Raw genomic sequence first — 23,028 nt, forward strand, 5'->3', positions numbered from 1 at the left:
GGAGCTGCGGGTTTTGGTTCCCCTGAGCGAAGAGATCCCAGACGAGCCCCCAAATGTTGTGGGGTGAACGCACAGAGGAATCTAAGACCGGCATCAGTGTTGCAGTTTTTATAGCCCTTTATTTTAGTGTTGCAGATCTTTATTCAGTGTTACAACACCTCTTTTTGCTTGCAAGCAAGGAGAGCACTGGGGAGCAAAAACTCCTAAACCAGTGTCTCCCAGAACAAAGGAAAGAACCATCTTATATAGCCTAAATTCCTGCCTTTTTCCCACCCAAGTTCCCATTCAGGTCCTCTTATGTAAATGAGGGATGCAGTCCAGCTAATTTGGATTGGCTGATTATGGGACAGAGTCCATTGGTCACTTCTGGATCCTAATTTGCATCTGGCCCCTGGGGGATGTGAGACTGCTGTTATCTCACAGAGGGCAGGTACAAGAAGCAAGCAGGGTAAATGGCAGGGGCCAGAGTCTGCAGTTAAGGCAGTCAAGCATAGAGTTTCTAAAACAGTTTCTCAAGTGGAAAAAGGGAAAGGCTTAACAATTAGAAAATGCTTAGGGTTCCTTGCAACAATTTTATGTATGTCCTTGGTATGGCATATGCTGATGACTCCTCCATTTATATCTCTAGCCTCTCTCTGAGCTTCAATTTTCTGAATCCAGCTGCTAACAATACTGTGCTGCCCAGGTTCTCAAGCTTTACTGCACCTCTGAGCTTGTTAAACTGTGGATTGCTGTGCCCATCCCCAGAGTTTCTGTTTCTGTAGGTCTGGGGTGGGGTCAACAATTTACATTTCTAGCAAGTTCCCAGGTAGTGCTGATCCTGCTGGTCTGGGGAGGATGTATTGAGAACCTTTGTTCTATTTCGATGTTAAACAGACATTTCAAAAGGAGGAAAACTACATCTGTGATGGTGGGAGGAAAGAGACGAGGTTGTATTTATTATGAATAAGTTTGGAGGAGGTGGGCAAGATGAGGATTTTGTGCCTAATGGCTTTCTTTTTTTTTTTTTTTAATGACCTATAAGGTCATTACAAGCAGGATTCTGACTTATAAATGTGGTTGATAACTTCTGTTAAATGTGTCTTCCTCTCATTCTAGCCTGAAAACTGGATTTTTAAAATGGAAGCCAGATTATGACAGTGCTGCTTCTGAATATGGAAAAGCAGGTATTTGTGACTGTAGTCCTGTTGCTTCAGTGTTTAATCTTGAAAGTCTTTATTGAAATAGAAGCAAAACAACTGCACTAACCCTTGCATTTCTTCCACTTCTTTTCTGATGTATTGAGGGCTGAGTTGGAGATCCTGGTATCTGTCTTTCATGACAGCAGAGATGGAGTAGGGTTGGTGGTACACAGCTACAGGATTTTAGCTCTGTTTGTATGTTCTTCATTTTCAGTCATTTGTATGCTACCTTTATGACTTTATGATATTCCTCTATTATAGTTCCTGTTATTGAATAAAGAGTTCTCTTTATTTTTTCTTTCACTTATCCTAAGCAAATCAGCAAATCATATGTTTGTTTGGTGTGTTATGTTTTTTTATGAGCCTCACTTTGAGGTACATTCTTATATGTTTATTAAGTGTTAATCAATATGCATATTTTAATAAATTTATCTGTATGTAAGGTATAAACATTCTGAAATGTGCAACAGAAAGAGAATTTACTAAAAATTCAGCTTTTTTCATTGTGGAATGATAGTTTTCAGCATATCTGTGATCATTTGGCATATAAATAAAGTATGACACAATTTTGAAGTGTGCCGAACACATTTCAGTTGTGTTTCAGGTAGCCCTGTTCACTTTGTTAACCTAGAACAGAGATCATTACAGCAAGTGTTTTTCTTAAAGCAGTATGCTTTTTTGGCAAGTTTTCCAAAATTTTTAAGATATTTTACGGCCACTCCTAATTATTTTGCTTTGATTATTACACTTTTAAAACATGTAACCATATACTTTAGCTCTTTGAATAGTGTTTTGATAGACACCTAAATAGTATAAAAGCTTCATTTTCAAAAAAATGCATAATTAGACATTTATTTAAAGATCGTGCCAAAAGCAAAGATTTATTATAAAGCTATTTAATGTGTTTATTGGTGTTCAGTTTCTAAATAATTTAATGAACTATAACTAAAGCACTGTTTCTATTATTAAATGTAAAACTAGTGAAGTAAGTTGCTGCCTTTTGTGACTAAAGAACTTACCTGTAATTTGGGAGTATTTGAGAGTGCTGGTGTTAGAAAGACTGCTTGGTTTTGAGTGGAAGTAGCACTGATTTATTGCCAGTAGTCAACAATTAAAAAAAAAACTTTTGAAAATGTTTCTAAATTATTGATAATCAGAAAAGTTGTAAGGAAATTGCGTTAGAAAATATTTTATAGTTTTATGAAACTTCCTAACTATTTGATTAAATAAATATATTTGTAGTATTTTATATGAAATGCAGATTTCGGTAATGATTTATTTGAGGTTTTTTTAAGCTTTTTTTTTTTTTTTTCTCTTTCAGCTGTTGCTTTTAAAAATGCCAAACAGTTTGAACAAGCAAAAGATGCCTGCCTGAGGGAAGCTGTTGCCCATGAAAATAATAGGGCGTATCTTTTTCAGGTTTTTAAAAAGGAATTAAACAATTAGATGGTTTTGACAGAATTTTGTTATTTTCTCTTAAAATAAATTTGCTGCATGTGAGATAAAATGCAAAATGCTTATAAGTTAGAAAACGATTAGAAAACTTGTGCTTTTTTCACCTCTGAAGGAGCACTTACAGTGAGTTTTGATCATGAGGTCCACACTGGTTTGCGGAACTGCATTTCAGAGTTTATCTTCTATTTTTCCTAGTTTTGTTTGATGATGTTTTTACTTGAGATGAAGTGAGGGAAATCAGTAGACATGTGCTGAAGAGTGAAGTATCACAGGTATTTGAAAATGCACATCCTGCTGTATAAATTTTTCTAAAGTACAGTCTTCCTTAGGTATTTGAAATAAGATTTATAAGTAGTTTAAAACAATAAATTTACCTGAGGTATTTTAAAACTTAGTGATTAAAAACATGTTTATTTTACCTTACTTGCAAATTATAGTTATAATAACTTTGTATTTTAGTAAAACTCTTCAGATTAATGCATAAACGAGAAAAGTTTAGTTTAAAATCTATTTTAAACAGTGTTTTGTCATGTTTTTGTGAGTTTTGTAGTTTCAAGAAACATCCACAGGCATTAAATTACTTCTTTCTTACCTGTTTGTAGTATTTGACTTCTGGAACCTAGTGATTTAGTTAACTGTCTTTTAAATAGTAGATCTCTAGAAACTATTGATTTCCTCCTTTTTCCTTAATTTTGACTTTGTTACCTCCATTCAGTCTTTTTCATGCTGCCAAGTAAGTAAATATTCTCCATGTTTTTAATATATTTGTAGCTTATGTTTTAAATGTTGCTGTTTTCTGTAGTTCAGTAAATTTTTCCCAAGTTATAAATTTGTAAATACTGAATTATTTCATACTGATTTAAATAAAATAGTCATTTCCATTTGCTTCACCTGAATCTTAAGAAGTCACTCCTAACTGTAAGATAATACAGTGTTTAAATTAAATTGAGCATTTTTGGGACCATTTTGTTCAGTAGCTTATGAAAACACAAGTAATTTAGAGCCTCTTTTTCTCCCTCTTTTCCTGTGGAAGAGAAGCAGGAAACTTTCTCCTGCTTTTGTGGAGAGTATTTATTTGTTTTAAAACTTAGATTTAGGTTTGTCTAATAGAAAGTCATTTAACCTTTCTGAGCTTTGCTTAATTTTGTATCTTAATTTTGCAAAAGAAAATCCCTTCAATTCAAATGTCTGATGTTTCAAAGGCACTGTTGCCCATGAAAATAAGAAAAAATGACGTTTTGTTGTAATACCTGCATACCTACAGTAATATGTTGTGCCTGAGCCAGTTTTAATTGAAGTCACTTCCCTCACCAGTAGTGTCCTCACCAGAAAGTTTCTCCTCCTCCTTATTTCATTAAGATCTCATCAGAGAAATTACATTTTCTTTTCAGAGCTTATGAGCAAGCTGGCATGATGTTGAAGGTCAGTAATATTGTTGTTATGTCACAACTGTTGTGTATGTAAAATGAATGAACTACAAGGTGTTAAAGAAGAATTTAGGTTGAGCTTGAAAAGTTTTCTTACTGTGAGGCAGGAGACGCTAAATTAACGTTTCCTGTCCAGAGTAACACTAATTGGACCTATAAAGTATATTCTGTGTATCCTAAGATAGGGAGTCTTAAAAGAGAAATTTAAGAGAAAACGTATTGGAGAGAACTGGGAACAGCAAGTTTCTAAGCTCTGTAACCAGGACAAATGCGCATTTCTCTAAAAGGGGGTATGTGGGAGGTCTCTGTACTTTAGAGAACTTAAGGGCATGTTAATGTAGTAAAACTTACAAGCATATTGTTTATTATTACAATTCATGGGTTATAGAAAGAAGAGGTGAAGAGAACTACAGACTTAAGCTGTTGCTGCTTTATTTATTTATTTATCGAAACATAATTGATTGTGCATATCCGCAGGGTACAGCTATTGCTGCTTTAGCTGATTCTTTTTGAATGGAGTATTTTGACTAATGTGCCCATGCTGCTTTTTATATTGCTGTTTCTTAAAAGCAGGTTAGGAATTAATAACCTGTTGTGGTGAGACAGAATTTTATTACTTTATGATAGTGACTCTCAAAGCATGCCAGGTGGTGATTGAAATAAAGTATTTTTCTTTCCATTTTTATATGTGTTTTCAAGTATGATAAAAGCTCTATGACTTGTTTGAAGAACTTACTTTAGTGAAGCTTTTGATTTTAATTTTTATGACATTTATAATGTTAACTTGCTAATTTTTTTTTTGGTGAATACATGCTTATTACAGAACATTTAGAAATATTGGAAAGACTAACGAATGTTAGTAATAGCCGGTAACATGCTTAAGTTTAAAAATTTTCATAGCCTTTGACCCAGAAATTCTAGATTCTGTGAATCTATCCTAAAGAAATAGAGAGCAAAGATTTACGCATAAAGACGTTTATTGAAAAAGTGGCAATTATTTAAATTTTTAATTATAGGAAAATATCTAAATAAATTATGATGCTTCCTTATGATAAACTGTTAACGTACCCATTGAAATAAAGCTTTTTTGGCTAAACATGCAACTGAATTGATATTTGGTGATGCAAGGTAGGTTATATTAGCAGCAGTTCCTTAGCAAATAGAATTTCTCTTGTAGACAAAGAAGCTAGGGATCGATCTATACCGGTGCTCTCCTGTCTCAGTTTCCCATGAGAATTAGGAAACTCCCAGGTAGTCTCAGTGTGCCTCGTGCTTATTATTAGGATACACCGTCTTAGTACAGCAACGCGAGAACACTATAACTCTCGCAACCTCAGTTTATATTCTAACAGCTGTGCTGAGACTTGAGTCTTCATCAAAAGTTATTATTCAGGCGTCATTTCCACTGCCTAAGTGTCTGTTTAATATGAGGGTTGGAAAGGCACTACTTCGGTTAAACTTAAGACTAGTGCACATTACCTTATGAAGTTTCTTTTTCTTTTTTTGGCGGCTGGCTGGTACAATTTTCCGAACCTGTGACCTTGGTGTTATAAGGCCATACTCTAACCAACTCAGCTAACCAGCTAGGCCCGGAAAGGCACTACTTTTAATGGAGGAAAAATAGAATTAATGGATAGGGAAACAAGTGAAAGAAAACGCTTTCTGGCATAGTCTTGTATTTAAATTATATACCTCTGGACAGTCCTGGACAGCATTAAAAATCCTGAACTACATGGTCCACAATTAATTCTGTGGGCTAAAATTTCCACCAATTTGTCATATAAACCTTTACATTTATCCTCTAACAAGGCTTAGGGAGTGATGATTTGTAGATGGAGATACAAGGGATGCCACAGGGACTTGTTTGATCAGTCTCTGGTTCTGTCATTTTATGATTGTTTTGATTTCATGTCCTGTTTGCTCCATAGGAGCAGTAAGGTTACAGGGATACAGAGGCCACTTGAAAATAGGCATGTTTACAGTAAATGGTATGACCTTTAAGTAGCTAACCCATCATTTTTCATGGAGAAGTATCAGTATTGTGGTTGGACCTGTGTTATTTGCAGGCTCACTGGATTTGATACAAAAGCAGGGAGAGGTAGTTAATTTCTAAACATAGGACTTGGATGGCACTTATTTCATATTTCCTTCTAATGTAGTGCTGCTCTATATGTCTTAGTTACCAGGCAAGATTCATGAAGGATGGATAGTCCTTGCGTTGTATTTCTTTTTATCCCCCCAAATGCTTTTATATTAGTATAGCAATGCTATTCATTATATATTTAATGAATAGATAGGTGATTAGGGGAAGAAATGCTCTCCAAAAGCCAAAATGACCCTCAGGACTAAAGTGAGTAAAATAGATTCTGTTAGGTTTATCTCCTTGTTTTCTCAAATATCCTTCAACATGCTCCATAGACTTGGATTCCTTCATTGACCTTTGGTTTCTATAACAAAAAAAGTTGTTTTGTTTTGTTTTTCACTGAGGTTTATGGATCTATTAACATGTCATTCCCGTGAGTAAATGATAGCAACTTTATTTCATGTGGTATCTTTCAGTCTGTTTTATTGTTAGCCTTCTTAGTTAAGTAATGCAAAAGTTATGTTTTGGAGTTGGTAAGAATGAGACCAGCAGTTTCGTTAGGGATATTCTAATGAGTTTGTCAACTTAACGAGGGACTGAATAGGCAGATTTGGAAACAACCCAGGAGATGTCAGTGTGGAGCCTACTTTAGGACACAACAAGCCAACCCTAAGTAGATACCTCCTGTAAACTTCATATCTAGCTTTTGAATGATTGTTTTTTAGTTTGTTTATTTAATTTTTGAATTGGAGATAATAGATATTAGGGCCATAAGATCCTAAGATGTATATATTAATAGTAGGATAAAGAATTCTGTTGATGACAATTGGCATGGAAGAGGGTTATGAACTCAGTTGAATTCAGGGCGTAGGGGAGTGACCGAGGCGAATGAGGCAGGCCTGGGTGTGTAGGGCAGTGGGGAGAAGTGCAGCCAGTGCCAGGAGATGGCATGCCTCATCTAACAGAGACAGCTGCTGCTCAGCACCGGCTCACCACTGCCAGGTGGGAATGCAAGCCCGCTGTTGCCATAACTTTTGGTATTTTTTTGAAAGAAGCCATAAAATAGAATTTTTGTGAAAGTATCTGATTTAAAAATGCTGCATAGCTGAGGCAGAGTGCACTTGGAAATGAGATACAGCCCTTGGACTACGAGCTTGTGATCTTTGGCATAGGCCTTGTATATAGTAGGGACTCAGGAAATGTTTGAAGAATTGTAAATGCTTAGAAAACAGTAGAGAGCAAAATTTTTTTGTTTCTACCATTTATATAGTTTGTATGAAAGTCTTTGTGATGATGAACTCTGTAGAAATTAACTGGTGCATTTTTGATTTGATTAAATGAAGCTTTGTTGGGAGAGTAACCATGTGAAGGCATTTCATTTTAAATATATTTGTTGTTGTATAATGTTTTTAAGACATTTGCTCTCATGAATTAGGGATAAAATGATTGAATAACATTCAGATTGTCAACTCTATGTTTAAGCTGATGCATTTTCTGATCTGTGCTGTATCCTTTGCCTAAAGGAGATGCAGAAACTGCCAGAGGCTGTTCAGCTGATTGAGAAAGCCAGCATGATGTACCTAGAGAATGGCACCCCAGACACAGCGGCCATGGCATTGGAGCGAGCCGGAAAGTGAGTGTGCGGGACTGTTGTTAGAAGCACAAGTGTCTGCATATAGGTTTTGTCTTTTCATTTTAATAAAGTCCTTTGAAAAACAAGTTTGCTATTTCTCATGTAAGTCAAATTTTCTTGTCTTATTCAGGCTTATAGAAAATGTAGATCCAGAAAAGGCTGTACAGTTATATCAACAGACAGCTAATGTGTTTGAGGTAAGTTTGAATTTTATTTTTTTCTTTAATTACTTAGAATGTTTAGATTCCTAATATTTAGGAAAACAGGGAGAAATGCAGTGGCTGCTTTTTAAAACTTTTCCATGCTAACAACTGGACTCTTTTTCTTCTTTTCTATTACAGAGTAGTGAAATGGACTAGCAGCTTTGATGTCCCCCTGCCCCACCCTCCCAGTTCCATTACCTCTTTATAAAATAACTATTGAGGGATAAAGTGATTTTTACATTAAAGCAGCCAACACTTCCTTTTCTTTGATTCTTCAGAATGAGGAACGCTTACGACAGGCAGTTGAATTACTGGGAAAAGCCTCCAGACTGCTGGTACGAGGACGCAGGTACATCTTTCAAAACTATATTTTTGTGTGTCCATGAATACTATGAATCCACATTTGGAACTGGTAAGTAATTTTGTGGATAGCTTGTTTATCTTTGGTATAAGCCGCAGACACACCAGGCCACCCAGGACGAAAAAGGTTTGCTGTTTTTCGGAAGTGTAATGCCAAAATTTATCATGGATTGTGCTTTTATTGGTTAAGACATGGCTCAGTGGCATGAGAAAGAACAGTTTTCTGAATGAATCTGTTATTTGGTTAAATTATAACCTCTCTCTTGAGGAAAAATATGTATATGGAGATAAATGATAAAGATGCCCTAAATGCTAACCCATTCTTGACAGCCAGGTAATGTCATTAAATAGAGTATTTACTTCTTTATCCTTTAGACATGTAATCTAAGGCATGAATAGCTGGACACCATAAAGCTAGAATCCTATTGGATTTTCCTTTTATTTTTTTCCTTTACCTCGTTTTATGCTTAGTCAACAATTTTTGCCATTAATAAAATTGTGTTTGCCAAGTTCTCATTTAATAATATTTAAGATAAATACCTTCAGGAAATTGTAAGTCTGGAGATAGATATTTTAATTAAAACTTGCCCCTAACTATCCAGTGACAGAAAAAGATTCAAGATATGTTTAGTCAAACAATCAAAATAGAGATGACTGGTGAAACGATTTATACCTTCTGAGACTGAATTACATTTTTTCTTCTTGAAGACTGCAGATTCTAAAATATGATTCAAACAGATGTACAGTACCATCAAAATAAATTAATCTATAATTAACTATTTTTTTTATAATTAACTACTAAACATTCTCATTCAGGTATGCTACTTTATGGGAACTTTCTGCATTGATTAAATTTTGGTTGTTTTTCTAAATGGAACAGAAATTTTGTTTCTAAATTAGGACTTTTGTTTTAAAGCATGAAGCAAAGTTTAATTTATAAGTTAGTCTTGGGTCATGCATTACCTTTATTCATCTTAATAATCATTGCTTCCCAGAAATCAAAAGGACTGAAATGCTAACTAGCAATTTCCAACTTATAAGTGGAACAGTTTTTAGTCTCTAAAAGTGTTTCTGACAGAAACAAAGCTGTTCCTGGTGATGGCTCCCGGGCTGTTGCAAAATAGCTGAGTGGTAAGGTATTACCTAGATTCTGACGTCTGTGAGCTTGAGAACGGACACGGAATAGTGTCTTTGACTCTTCTCTCTACTGGGCAGATAATAAGCAAGTTCTGGCATGTGAGGGTACCTCAAAAAGCTCATGAAAAGATTCTATTTTTCCACAAACTTTTTGAAATACCCTTGTACTTTTGCCTCCTTTTCTCACCTGTTCCCATCTCCTAATGTCCTCCCCTAAGGCTCCCATGCCCTTATGATAGAGCCCAAGGCCCCTTGCCATAGGACTCCACTGAAGTAGAACTAAAGTTGCAGGTAGGGGCCAGAAGGTAAGAACAGCCCTAGGTGGGAGGTCACTCTGCTTCAGCTACCCTGAAGTATTTCTGCTTTTCACATCTTTTTCCCTTTTGTTTCCCAAACTAGATGTCTAAAACTGTTTTTTAGGGGAATAGCAAAAGAGAGGAGAGGGGCCAGGATCTCCCCGGGGAGGCCAGCTGAGGAACATCTTCCAACTACATGTACACATGTTCCTCTGGAGAACTCTGGTAGGCGTGGTAGCCACCATCACTCTGAAAGTGTTTTGGCTTTGACATGTGTAATGAAAACCATTGTAAAACAAGTACAGAGTTTTCTTCAGTGGTGGGAGAAAGTACAAGTCGAATGAGCAGGAGTGAGAATGTTGTGTGGATATACTTGAGAAGTGGATATTTATACATCTGGGGCAACCAATAGGGTCTTTTATTTACTTCATGGCTTTGTTTTATTCCTTTTTTTTTTTTATTGTTTTAATAAAAGTGCATTTTTTTTTTTTTTTAAAGATGACCGGTAAGGGGGATCTTAACCCTTGACTTGGATTTGTCAGCACCACGCTCACCCAGTGAGCTAACTGGCCATCCCTATATGGGATCTGAACTCGTGGCCTTGGTGTTATCAGCACCACACTCTCCCGAGTGAGCCACGGGCCAGCCCCATAACAGTCCATTTTTAAATGATATTTTCCATAGTGCTTGAATAAAAATTAAAGTTATGGAAATGTGTTCTTGAGATGTATAACAACATAAAAAATTTGTTTAAATTTATTCAGGAATATGAAGGAATTTGATATTTTGAAAAGTCACTAGGTACCTGTGGTACAAAAGAATTTACAAAAAGAGTTTACTGCCATGGTACTTCTATCAGGAACTTACGTAGTGCAGGGTAAGAAGAAACACGGAGAGTTTATATTAATGGAAAGATGATTGAGATAATTTATGTGATATTTGAATATCTTTAATATATATGAGGGTTCTTCAAAAAATTTGTGGAAAGATTCATATTGTCTTTTAATTCTATTTCCCCACAAACTTGTTGAAGTACCCTTAGATTATAATCTCATTGAAGGGCATCAATTGCCTAAAAGAACTAAAACAAGTGGTAATTTTTTTTTTTTGCTTTACACAAGTAACATCGAATAAAATGTGGCATAAAATTTAAATTTTTATGCTTGTTATATTCAGTTAATAATACACTTATGTTTTTACCTTAACATGAGACTTTAATGTTTAGTTCTAACTTAACAACAGTTTATAAGTTGATATAGCAAAATTTAAAAATCTATTTAATACATTAGTCTCTTTTCCTTCAGTTCTAGAGAACCATAATTCAAAAGTGATTAGAGTTTATTTAGGTAGCATCTGGGATGGCCTTAAAGTCAGTCCTAGACCAGTGCCCTCTTTTCCTCACAGAAAAGCCCTTTCCAACAAGTTGACCGTGACTTAAGGCTTACGTCCCTGTGCCTTTGAGAGACAAGCCGAGACAGTTGAGCAGACCCGCACACTGTGTGTGTTCTCAGTGAGCCCAAATCCCACTTGTAAGACTCACTCAATAAAGAAAAGTGTTGCTTTCCACCAGTCGGCTGAGACAGTCACAAGACCCAGAATGCCAGGAGGGCTGGCTGCATGCAGTTGGCCCTCAATATTCATGATTTCCACATCTATGTGTTCAACCAACCACGAATTGAAAATATTCAGGAAAAAAAAAGATAAAAAAGGACAGTACAATAATGAAAAATAATACAAATGAAAAAACATTAAAGGCTGGCCAGTAAGCTCAGTTGGTTAGAGTGTGGTGGTGTAACACCAAGGTCAAGGGTTTAGATCCCCATACTGCTCAGCTGCCAAAAAAGCAAATAACAAAAAATACAGTATAACCAATAATTGTTATACCGTGTCTTTTTTGTTATTTGGTTTTGTAGCATTGGATATGTAGCATTTACATTGTAATAGGTAATTTAGAGATGATTTAAAGTATATGGGAGAATGCACATATGTGCAAATACTGTGCCATTTATAGTGGACTTGAGCATCCGTGGATTTTGGTATCTGAGGAGAGTCCTGGAACCAATCTCCCATGGATACCGAGGGACAACTTAATGTATGTTTGGGGAGGTGTTCTATTGAGAATCACTGGGTTTTTTATCTTGGGCAACTGTGTCCTGTCAGTGATGCTGTTAATAACAGAGGTAAGGAATATAGAAACAAGCTTGTTAAAGATGGTAATAAGCTGGGTTGGAAATAGGCTAAAATGTTTTGTAGGTGGTTAGAAATATATTCTGGAGTTCAGGAAATAGTTGAGGCCGGAGGAAGAGTTTGAGTCATTGTGAGGAAGGTATCAGTTGATAGCTTGGGGATGAATGAGGTCCTGACAGTTTCCTGTCAAATGCACATAATTTCTGTGGGGTTTACATTTTGTTTTGTTTTATTTGGGCCTAACTCTGTTTTTGAATTACAAGAAGATAAAAACAATTTATGCTCTCTTTAGCAAAGCCAGATTATTTTATTATGCTTGGAGTACTAAGAATTACCTGATGGGAAAGTTGAGGTCATCTGTGTTTCATTATAATAAGTAATGAATAATTTCCTGGATACATTTGAAAATAGATGGCAATATGCCAATTTCATGCACTTTTAGCAAAGCCAGTCAACTTTTTTGACTACAAAGCCCATAAAAATGCACGGTATTTCTCTTGGCTCTCTTATTAGGTAGATATTAGCACATGGAAATGTTATTTTTATGCCAAATGTATTAGTCCATTTCTATTGCTTATAACAAAATACATGGAACTGGGTATTGTATAAAGAAGAAAAAATTTGTTGCTTACAGTTTCAGAAGCTGGGAAGTCCAAAGTCCAGGGAACACATCTGGTGAGGGTCTTGGTGGTGGTGACAGTGATGCAGGGTATCACATTGTGAAATGGTGGAGCAGAGAGAGAGACAGGCTCTCCTCTCTTCTTCTTAACGCCCTCAGAACCACGACCCTGACCACCATTTTTAATCCATTCACTACTGCATGGTCCTACAATGTAATCACCTCTTCAAGCCTCCACCTTTCAATTACCGTAATAGAATTCCCCACCCTCTTAACAGTAACAATGGGGACCAAGTTTCTAATACATAAAACCTGGGGGACACACTTCAAGCTTCAGTGACTTTTGGGGGGACATAATCTACTACACCAAGGAAATCATACATGAAGAATGTAGCCTTTATAGTTAAATATATGAAAAATGTAAAATACTGGGATTCCTACTAGAGTGATAGAATCTGGACATTATAGTTACAGAGTATTCTGATATAATTTATTTCATAAAATAGGATCTGTGATAAGCTAATGGTCATAGTTACAAATGTTGGGCCGGCCCCGTGGCACACTCGGGAGAGTGCGGTGCTTGGGAGTGCAGTGGCGCTCCCGCCGCTGGTTCGGATCCTATATAGGAATGGCTGGTGTGCTCACTGGCTGAGCGCGGTGCGGGCGACACCACGCCACGGGTTGCGATCCCCGTACCGGTCACGAAAAGACAAAAAAAACCCCAAAAAACCCAAATGTTACAGATACATGTAGTCCCCCTTGAATTAATTTTCTATTTTTGTAAAACCAATTACCACAAATTTAGCAGCTTAAAACAACACTCACTGATTATCCCACAGTTTCTTTAGGTCAGAAGCCTGGACACAGTGTAGCTGGGTCCTCTCACCAGGCTGAAATCAAGGTGTCAGATGGAGCTGTGATATCTTCTGAGGCTTGGGTCCTCTTCCAAGCTCACTGATTGCTGGAAGAATTTATTACCTTGTAGCTGTTTGACAGAGGTTCCTGTTTTCTTGTTGCCTGTTGGCCAGGGACCACTCTGAGCTCTAGAGGCTGCCTTCACTCCTTGGCATGTGCCCCATAGGTGGTTCATGGCATGGTAGTTTGTGGCTGATTGGTGGCCTGCAGGAGCACTTCTCTCTGACTTCAGTCTCTAATTTCAGGAAGGGCTCAGGCCCATTAAGGGCTCACCTGATGATTAGGTCAGGGCCATGCAGTCTCTTTTTGGTTCACTCAGAGTCAACTGATTAGTATCCTAATTACAGGAGTGATGTCCTGTTATATTCAGAGGTCATGCCCACATTCAAGGGGAGATAATACAGGTAGTGTATATGAGAGATAGGAATCACGGGGACATTCTAAGAATTCTGCTACCATACCCCACTTACAAAATGACTTTGTTTCAAAAATGTGTCAAGCTGAGCTTTAGAAACTCAGGATGCATTTCTCCAATTAGTGTTATTTTATAAGGTGCAGCCCACAAAAATTCAATCTAACTCCTAATGTGAGTAGTAGCAATGTTACCATAACTAAACCACTGTGTGTGTATATATATGCAATTACTTTTTTAAAAGATAATATACAGAAAACAGAGCATACAATATAACATTTTGTATTTTATTTTGGGTCACAGCACCGCTTCTGTCCCCCTGTATCCTAACAGTGTAGACTCTTGCCCTTTTCAGCTGGTGGGTTGTATGAACACCAGTGCTGAGCCACTCACTGGTAGTTGCTCCAATGACCTCCGAGTGTTTACTGGGGTGAGAGAAATGGGTAGAGACTGCACAATTCATCCAGCCATGAGTTAGGTGCTGCTAAGGGAGTCCTGGAATCCAGAGAGTAATAAACTTTACATGACATGAGGATCTGATTAGGATGTGATGTAATTAGGGCTGGGGGAGTGAGAAAGGGGTAGGGGCGTGGAGGTTTTGGGGAAAGAGTTTTGGTGATCCCTTTCCTCTCTTTCCTCTTCCTTCTGTCATCGGGTGGAATAGAAGAAAAGGAGACTGTGTGAGTGTAGATAGAAAAGATGAATGTTGAGGATTAAAGGTATGGGAGGGATTTTGTTTTGCCCTCTAACTTGTCTCCCTCACTTCTGCCCTTTTAGGCAGCACAAGCTTGTTGGGGCCCACTGAGGCAGCAGTGGGGGCAGGGATGGAGTGGAATGCTGTTGGGGCGTCTGCATGTTCTTTCAGTTGGAAGAAAGAAATTGGGGTGATGGAATCAAGGACTGTCCCTCTAATACGTTTCACTAAGCAGTTCGTCACATTTGATAGATGCTTAGATAATCCTTACCAAACTTAAAACTCTACATTTGAACTCACTCAGATGACTTAAGTTCTTTGGCTGTGTCTGTCAGCTTAATGCCTAAAAGGGGAGAATTTGGCATTTAAAAGACAAGCCAGTTAAGCAAAACTAATGGGAACATGGGTTACGGAGCAGTTGCTAAAGTATCTGTCCTCTCTGTTTCTCCAAAATCTCTAAAGTCAAATACATTACAAAAATGACCTCTGTTACAGATCATTTAGACCTGCCTTATTTTACATTTCTTTGTTTTGTCTTTAGGTTTGATGAGGCGGCACTCTCTATTCAGAAAGAAAAAAATATTTATAAGGAAATTGAGAATTATCCAACTTGTTATAAGGTATTCTTTGAAAGTGCTCATTTTTGGCTTTATATTAGATAATTTTTCATAATGGTATAAATACATACCCAAGCTGTGGATATTTGTATGTTTCCATAAAGTAAGGCTTTATGGGCCTCTATTTCTGACCAAGATAAGAGTAAACCCACTATATAGCCCATCTGTTTTGCCAATTACAATTAAAACTACCAGCTAGAATACAAAAAGCATCTACCCTCAAACTCTGAAAAGTAGGCAGACCATGGAGAGGAGTAAACACTTGGAGAAGCAACCAATAAAGGAGTGAGTTTCTTTTTTTTTTTTTTATTTCCTCTTGTGGCATTGCCCTGAAAGAAGCCCCCAGTCATGGAGCTGGGCAGCACTGGCTACAGCACTGAGAACTCCAAAAGAAACCCCATCTTTCTAACCAGAGGAACTGGAAAAAGAGGTCCCATTGTTTTCTTCTCTTTTTTCTCTCTTGGCTTTGCTCTGAGGTTGAGCCCTAGCTGTGATGGTGGCTCCAGCAGATAAAACTGCAATAGAACCCCGATTTCTTTGGCCAGAGGAACTGGGAAGAGGAGTTAAGAGAGCGAGGAGAAAATCCCAGAAGGGAGAGAGCAGGAAGAGGGAATCCCCTAAATATGTGTCTGCCCCACTCAAGTCTTGGGTTTACTATTCAGCTATACATGCGTGGGACAGGCCCAAAGGGGGAATGCAGCGTTCCGAGAACTGATATAATTTTTAAACCGCTGTCCATACTGGCCTCTGAAGGGCTTGTGTGTGGATCAGACCCTGAGCAGCACAGCAAAGGATTTACTAAGATCAGAAGTACCGCCCACCAAAAGTGAGACATTGCATGCAGTCTGAACCTAACTGGGATGATTGCCTGCTAAGACATCCACAGTTTCCTGAGGGTCGTAGCAGAGTCTGTGCAGTGTAGCATTCACAGATATCCAGGATACAACCCAGATTACTCAACATGCAAGAATCAGGAAAATATGCTAAGATAACTGATGTGAACCCCAAGGTGACCCACATGTTGGGATTGTCACATAAAGACTTTGAAGCAGCTGTTATAACTGCTCCATGAGGTAAAGGTAAACACAATTAAAATGAATTTTCTTTTTATGGAAAAAATTTTTTTTATTGAAACTCTTAAAAACAGGCTGGCTGGTTATTTCATTTGGTTTGAACGTGGTGCTGATAACACCAAGGTCAAAGTTTAAGATCCCCACACTGGCCAGCCACTAAAAAAAAAGAAACTCTAAAAATGTACTAAGTGCAAATTTTAGGACTGAAAAATGCAATATCTGAAATAAAATGCTGAATGGGCTTAATCTCATAATGGAGAAGTCTCAGTGAACTTGATAGATCAATAAAAGTTATCTAAAGAATAGAGATATAAAAGATTGAAAAACACTTTATGAGCTCTTTTGCCAATAAGATTTTATCAGTCTTATCCTTGATCTTACCACTGCTTGTGTTGTTGACTTAGAAATAGTATCATTGTTTCTGTTATCTAATCTTTTCAGTCATACATCTTTTTCCTAGAATTCCAAAGTATAATTGTAGAGTTATTGGTACCCCCTCCTCTTTTTATTTCCTTTTCAAAATTAAATGTGTGTAAATATTTGAAAGAAATTCTCTTTAAAACTTACGGTAGTTGTGTTCTAAGGCTTTGTGTTTAAAGTGTGGTCCTCAGCCTATTAGTATCAGCATTACCTGGGAGCTTATCAGAAATGGCCCAATCTTAGGCTTGCCTCAGCCCTACTCAATCTAAGTCTTCATTTTAACAAAATCACTGGGTGGTGTGTGTACATGTCAGAGTTTGAGAAGTGTTGTTCTAGGATAGTTTCCCTTGGGTGTCCTGTGAAAGTTACTACAGAATTTATAAATCTCTATATAAACCAAGACTCTGAAAGTTAAAGTCCAGGTGTTTTTAATACTGCCAGGAAATTGACTTGATTAAATAGTATAAGTTTGACCATAATCACATCTCTTGTTTTAGAAAACAATCGCTCAAGTCTTAGTTCATCTCCACAGAAATGACTACGTGGCTGCAGAAAGATGTGTCCGGGAGAGCTACAGGTAAGACGTTGCCTGGGCTGACGTGACTTGCAGCGTTAACATTGCTGTTTCTAAGATTGCTGCTTAGAGAAGTATTCCTGGCCATGAAGTGTTCTTTTTAAATCTTCATAGTGAAAGGAGCACTCGATTACCATTTCAGCTTTTACAGTAGGATTTTTACAAGTTGTTTGTCTTTCCTGTTTTTATTTCGGGGACCTCCATGAGAATAAATGACTTTAGTCATTTTGCTCTATTTGCCTTCTAAGAAAAAAAAGTTCTCAGATTGTTGCAGGAAGATAAAAATGAGGGATTTTCTTGATAGGGGTGTTTAAAATGAGCAGCTTTAGTCTCGACACTATTAACATCTTGGGCTGGATAATTCTTTGTTGAGGGGGCCTGTCCTGTGCACGGCGGGATGTTTAGCAGCATCCCCAGTCTATCCACTAGATGCCAGTAGCATCCCCTCACTTAGAACAGGCAAGATGCCTTCAAACATCGCCAGTTGTCTGCCGGGCGCAAAATCATCCCTGGCTGAGAAGAACTCTTTTAAGGAAAAGGTGAAGAAGTGCAATTTCTGTTTACTGTAGCATACCAGGGTTCAATGGCAGTGAAGATTGTGCTGCACTTGAACAGCTTCTCGAAGGATATGACCAGCAAGATCAAGATCAGGTGTCAGAGGTCTGCAACTCGCCACTTTTCAAGTACATGGACAATGATGTAAGTGAGCATGTGTGGTTAGCTTTCTTCTTTCCTCTTGAAAGGGAGAGGCTTCTCGTGAGATTATTTTTTTCCAATGGACTTGTGAGCTTTTGTGTGTCTTTTTTTTCACCTAAAACTACAACTTAAAAACTAACCACTTCCATTGCATTTCACCATAGATTTAGATAATTGGATGTCAGCCGTGTGGGTTGCAGCCGTTTACTTATCCATCTAACTGTGCTGACCACATGCTTGTGTTTAAATTCAGTCTCATCTCTTAGCTTCTCCCTCTATCCATGTCCTTTATGGGTTGCTTAGTTTATCAGATTTCTTTCAGGCTCACTGTCTAAAGGGGCACATCATGTAGTGGCCTTTGTAACTCAACAGACCTGTGAGAATCCCACTTCTGTGACAACTGCCTGTGTGACGCAGGTTATTGAATTAGCTATTTCTAAGCTTCAGTTAACTCATCTATAAAAGAGCTACTAGTACCTATCTCGTTGGACTGCTGTGAAGAACACATTAGTCAGTGTGTGAGAAGCAGCCTCATAAGACTATAACCATGACTATAATTATGACTATAACCAAGACTATAGCTATTCGTTTCTAGTTTTCTTATTTCTTCTTCAGTAGATTTGTGAGCACCTGTTTATTTGGTCATATGACCTTAGAGTCTCATCATAGTATCAGATCAGCTGAAGAACTTCAATTTTTTTATAATGATATATGTAGAGAAACCAGTTTTTTTTCTAGATAAATTCTTACGTAGACTTTTGTGAATTTGTCTATATTTTAAAAAATTATCCCTAGCTTTTATACTCTTTATTCAACAGACCATTATTTCATAGGTACTACAGTATTACTTAATTCAGTATGTCCAGATTATCTCAAATTCCCACGTGTGGCATTGTAGTTGATACTTTTATTAGTTGTGTACCTATCACATTATGGTCACAAGCTGTCTGACAACAGAGCATTGTTGTGTTTTGTTTTTCCACCTAAATGGTAGTATTGGTGTTCATGAGGGTAGAGAGCTAGGCTTTGTCTTTTTATAGCTAAGTAAAACATATCGGCATTCTAGCTATCCAGCCCTTAAGTTGTTTTATTGTTGACAGTATGCAAAGCTGGGCCTGAGTTTGGTGGTTCCAGGAGGCGGAATCAAGAAGAAATCACCTGCAACACCGCAGGCAAAGCCTGATGGCGTCATCACTACAGCTGCTGATGAAGAGGAAGATGAATATTCAGGAGGACTATGCTAGTATTTTGCTTGCAGAAAAGAAAGGGAAAATCCTCATGCCGTTTCATGGATTTGGGACTTGTTTAAGGTTATCCATACTTCCTTGCAGTTATGATTCTGAATGCTAATAAAGAAAAATTTTTAGTTACCACTTCCCCAAATCACCCATTGTATCTACTCCCCGTGAAGCTTATTTTTTTCTCTTTCCATGGTAAGAGCTTTTCTAAGACACCAGCAGAATTAACGGAAAATGTACTGTCACATTTTAATGCAGTTGATTTTAAAATTTGCAGGCCAAATTCTAGACAAGTTATGTTCTAGAAGGGGGAATAGGCATAGATGTTATTCTTCTCAGGCTCTTGTAATTTATTGTTAGATAATTTTCTTTCTTTGCATTTTATTTAATGCTGCTAAAAGTGAAGTTTACTAGGTAAAAAAAAAAAGATTAAAACTTTATTTTGTTTTGGAAAGGAAATTTATCCCCCATTGAAATTATTAAGTGTTTTCAGAGACCAGATTGGGACAGAAAGCTGTTTTGAGCCTTAAAATATTATTTAGTCCAATAAAAGATTCATTTAAGCAATTGAACTCTTATATCTGAGTTTGCAAAGTTTTGAAGGTAGTACATTAAAATGGTTCTGTAAATGTCTTCAGTGCTCTCTTAACTATGGGCGTTTCTTCCATCTAGAAAATACACAGTGACTATCTCCAAACCTACTTGGTTTTTGACCAAATGGTAGCTAATGAAGACTTTTTTTATTCCTTCTAAAAAAAGAGGTAATGTTTCCATCAATCTAGTACATATACATTTCTTCCCTCCAAAATAATTTCTGATGTATTTAGAGTTGCAGCTAGACCATAACTTTAACATGTGAAATGTTGTATACTACAAAAATTTAGATGAAAGGGAAGAATTGTTTTAGAAAGACATACATTTAAAACACTGTGCTGTCAGTATTTTAACCATTCATAGTTATTTCCTAAAGTGTTATTTCTGAAGGATTCCTTTTTCACCCTCTGTGGCTTAGACCCATTTTATAATCTGTTCATTGGAAAGAGGCTACAAACACCAGCAGTATGCATTCTGCAGGTACATGCTACCCACAGTAGTTTCCTGTTTATTCATGCCCTGTCTCTCTCTCTTTTACTCTTATATCTTGTTTGAGTATGTATGCTTAGTTTTAGACTTCCTGAAAACACTAAGGTAGATATCTTAAGTGATTTTAGTCACAGTTCTGCAGAGAGCTTAGACAGAATAACATCCATTTTTGGCAGGTGTGCTTGGTGGGTGGGTGTTAGTAGGTCTAATACAAAATACTAATAAATTTAATGTTTTGATTCCTTGTTACCTGCATAGTTGTGCAAGTAGCAGCTCAGTTTCATTAGTTGTTTGAGGTGTGAACCAAGAGCAATCTGAATAAAGCTATATTTAGACAATAAAGCTGCATTTAAAGACATTAATGTTTCAAAGATCCCATCATTGCCCTTTAGATACAATCAGAAACTTGCTAAGTCTTATATTAATGCTCATTTGAGCTAATTAGTAATCTGTTTAAACAGAATTGGCAGTACTTTAAAGATATTTAATACTGTCTGTTTATAGACCTTATTACTCAATATAACCGTGGGAAAATTTTTTTAGTTTTACTCCTCTTACTGAAAAAAAGAAACAAAGAGGAGTGACTGTGCATTGTGCAGCAGCAGTGCAGCTGAGCTTTGAACAACAAAAGGCTTTGTGCAAGTGTAACCTCCCTGACACCCTCCCTGCCCACGTGTGAGAATGAATATGTGGGACCTGTGGATATTTCCTTGATGTCAAGGTTAGTCTGTGTGGTGTCTAGTAAAGAACATTTGTTCCACATTTATACATTTTGTTTTTCCACTTACGTAAGTCTTTTATCCTGGCACTATAGTCAGAAGTGGAAAACTTGGTGTTTACAACAAGATAAGTTGTTTTCCAGAACTCTAATGTCACTTTCACCAGCGTGAAAGTCTCTGCATGAATATGCTCAGAATCTAATATTCAGTGTTTTATTATATTGCAAGTGAAGTCAGTCTACAAAAATCTATTTAATATATTGAATTTATTTGTACATATGCAGAGTATGATATTTATGTATGGAATCTGTGCTTTATTCCTATTTTTTCCAGCTCTTTAAATATGTTGTTATGGAAATGCAGATTATTGCTCCTATAGAAAGATAATTATAAAATAAAGCCTGAAACTATATAAATATGATTATTCTTTCTATTATTTATTTTGTTTTGCTTGTTAGTTTCCTTTTCTCCAAGGACACATTCTCTTAATTATATGATTTCAATTCTATTTTACAAGAACAGTATTTGCTGGCTATCAGTTATATTTTCTGCTCTTTGGGATTCAGGTACATTTGGGAATTACTTTAAACTATTTGAGCTTTTAAAAATACCAGTCATTCAGTTATTGTAATACTACTGTAAAACCTACTACCTGGTGAGATGGAAGATTTAACACATCTCCTAAGAGAAAATCTCCATTGGGTTAAGTGAAGTAAAACCGTATGGTTAGAGGCTAAGAAAACTAATGTGAAATGGCAGTGTTTTGCAGTTATTCATAATTAGCACCTTAATTACTAGAGGGTTTACCTACAATTAATTAGACATTTATTGAAGCTTACTATGTAATATTCCTATCTTTCATACGATGGGAATTGATAATATAATTTGATACCTGGATTTAGCAGATGCTGGAGTAAGAAAGAATCCAGGAGAAGTTGCTCTTGGACATAATGCAATTTTGTATTTCTTCCAGGACACCCTTGGAGTGTTCTGAGTGTGCTTTAGGGTCACTGTGGTATCTGTAGCAGTATGATGAGATAGCCGGGAAGGATAAACAAAATCCATCTCCCTCTGCCCCTCCCCCCATTGTTTTCATCAGGCTAGTACCAATAAAAGGCTTGATATTGACTTTAATTTGATCACTTAAATTTAAGGACATTAAAAATGTCTTGAAAGAAAGACTCAGGCAAACATCGATTTTGAGAAAGGAGAGCACACCTTCCATTTGATTGTTTCAACAGCCAAGAGAACTTTGTGTATAGAAAGAACTTAGATGGCTTTTAATTAATATTCAAAGACATTGAATAAAATTCCTTATAATTAGCTCCACTTACAAACTTGGTTAATTAAATCTCCATGTTACTGAGCAAGGGCTCACTGCCCAATGCACACAGAAGCCATGGCACCATGGCACTGGTTTTCAAGGAAAGAAAACGGCTTTATATCACATGGTCAACCTGCGTGAAGACAGGAGGCAAGGTGCCTCAAATCTGTCTCCCCTGTGCAGGCGCTGTGCAGGCTCTACGGGGCGTTAGGCAAACCTGATTGGCTAGCTCCGAGTCAGGCCATATATGATAATGAGGTAAAACTGATTAGCTGGCTCTGAATCAGGCCATGTGACCGGGTGAAGTGGATTGGCTAGCTCCAAGTCAGACTGTCTGTGGTGATGATGCTTCTGCACGCCGGCTCTTCCTTGCTGAAGGACCTCTCATTCCGCACGTGCTCTCTGGTGCTTCACCTTCCAGCGTTTCGGTTCCACAGAGGGAAGATTTTTGGTTTCTGCTTAGGTCATCTGGAGGGTAAGGTCCTTGACTCTGTATGCTCAGCTTACATCCTGCAAGACAGCTTGCCAAACAACTTGAGATAGGGAAAATAAGCCAGTTTCAACTAATTTTAGGCAGTTTCATCTGTAGAGTTCAAGGCTTAAGCATTCTACATTACCTTTGTAGATTTTTATATCTGATTTTCCTAAATTTTTCAAGGGGCCTTACTTATTTGGGCAGTCT

General features: G+C 37.2%; 1 protein-coding gene across 3 annotated transcripts in view; it reads left to right on the plus strand.

Moving 5' to 3' along the window:
* The window catches only part of NAPG (NSF attachment protein gamma), a 32,319-nt gene extending 11,658 nt beyond the window's left edge, over positions 1-20,661 (plus strand). For all 3 annotated transcript variants that reach the window (XM_063077329.1, XM_063077328.1, XM_063077330.1), the window contains exons 2-12: positions 1,099-1,166; positions 2,503-2,587; positions 3,352-3,369; positions 4,028-4,058; positions 7,670-7,779; positions 7,910-7,976; positions 8,261-8,331; positions 15,144-15,222; positions 17,210-17,289; positions 17,856-17,985; positions 19,083-20,661. In XM_063077329.1, coding sequence (XP_062933399.1) covers positions 1,099-1,166; positions 2,503-2,587; positions 3,352-3,369; positions 4,028-4,058; positions 7,670-7,779; positions 7,910-7,976; positions 8,261-8,331; positions 15,144-15,222; positions 17,210-17,289; positions 17,856-17,985; positions 19,083-19,226 — 883 coding nt within the window. In that variant the 3' untranslated portion in view covers positions 19,227-20,661. The remainder of the gene's footprint in view (positions 1-1,098; positions 1,167-2,502; positions 2,588-3,351; positions 3,370-4,027; positions 4,059-7,669; positions 7,780-7,909; positions 7,977-8,260; positions 8,332-15,143; positions 15,223-17,209; positions 17,290-17,855; positions 17,986-19,082) is intronic.
* Positions 20,662-23,028: the final 2,367 nt, after the last annotated feature.

This window comes from Cynocephalus volans, chromosome 13, assembly GCF_027409185.1.
Source record: "Cynocephalus volans isolate mCynVol1 chromosome 13, mCynVol1.pri, whole genome shotgun sequence".
Lineage (NCBI taxonomy): Eukaryota > Metazoa > Chordata > Mammalia > Dermoptera > Cynocephalidae > Cynocephalus > Cynocephalus volans.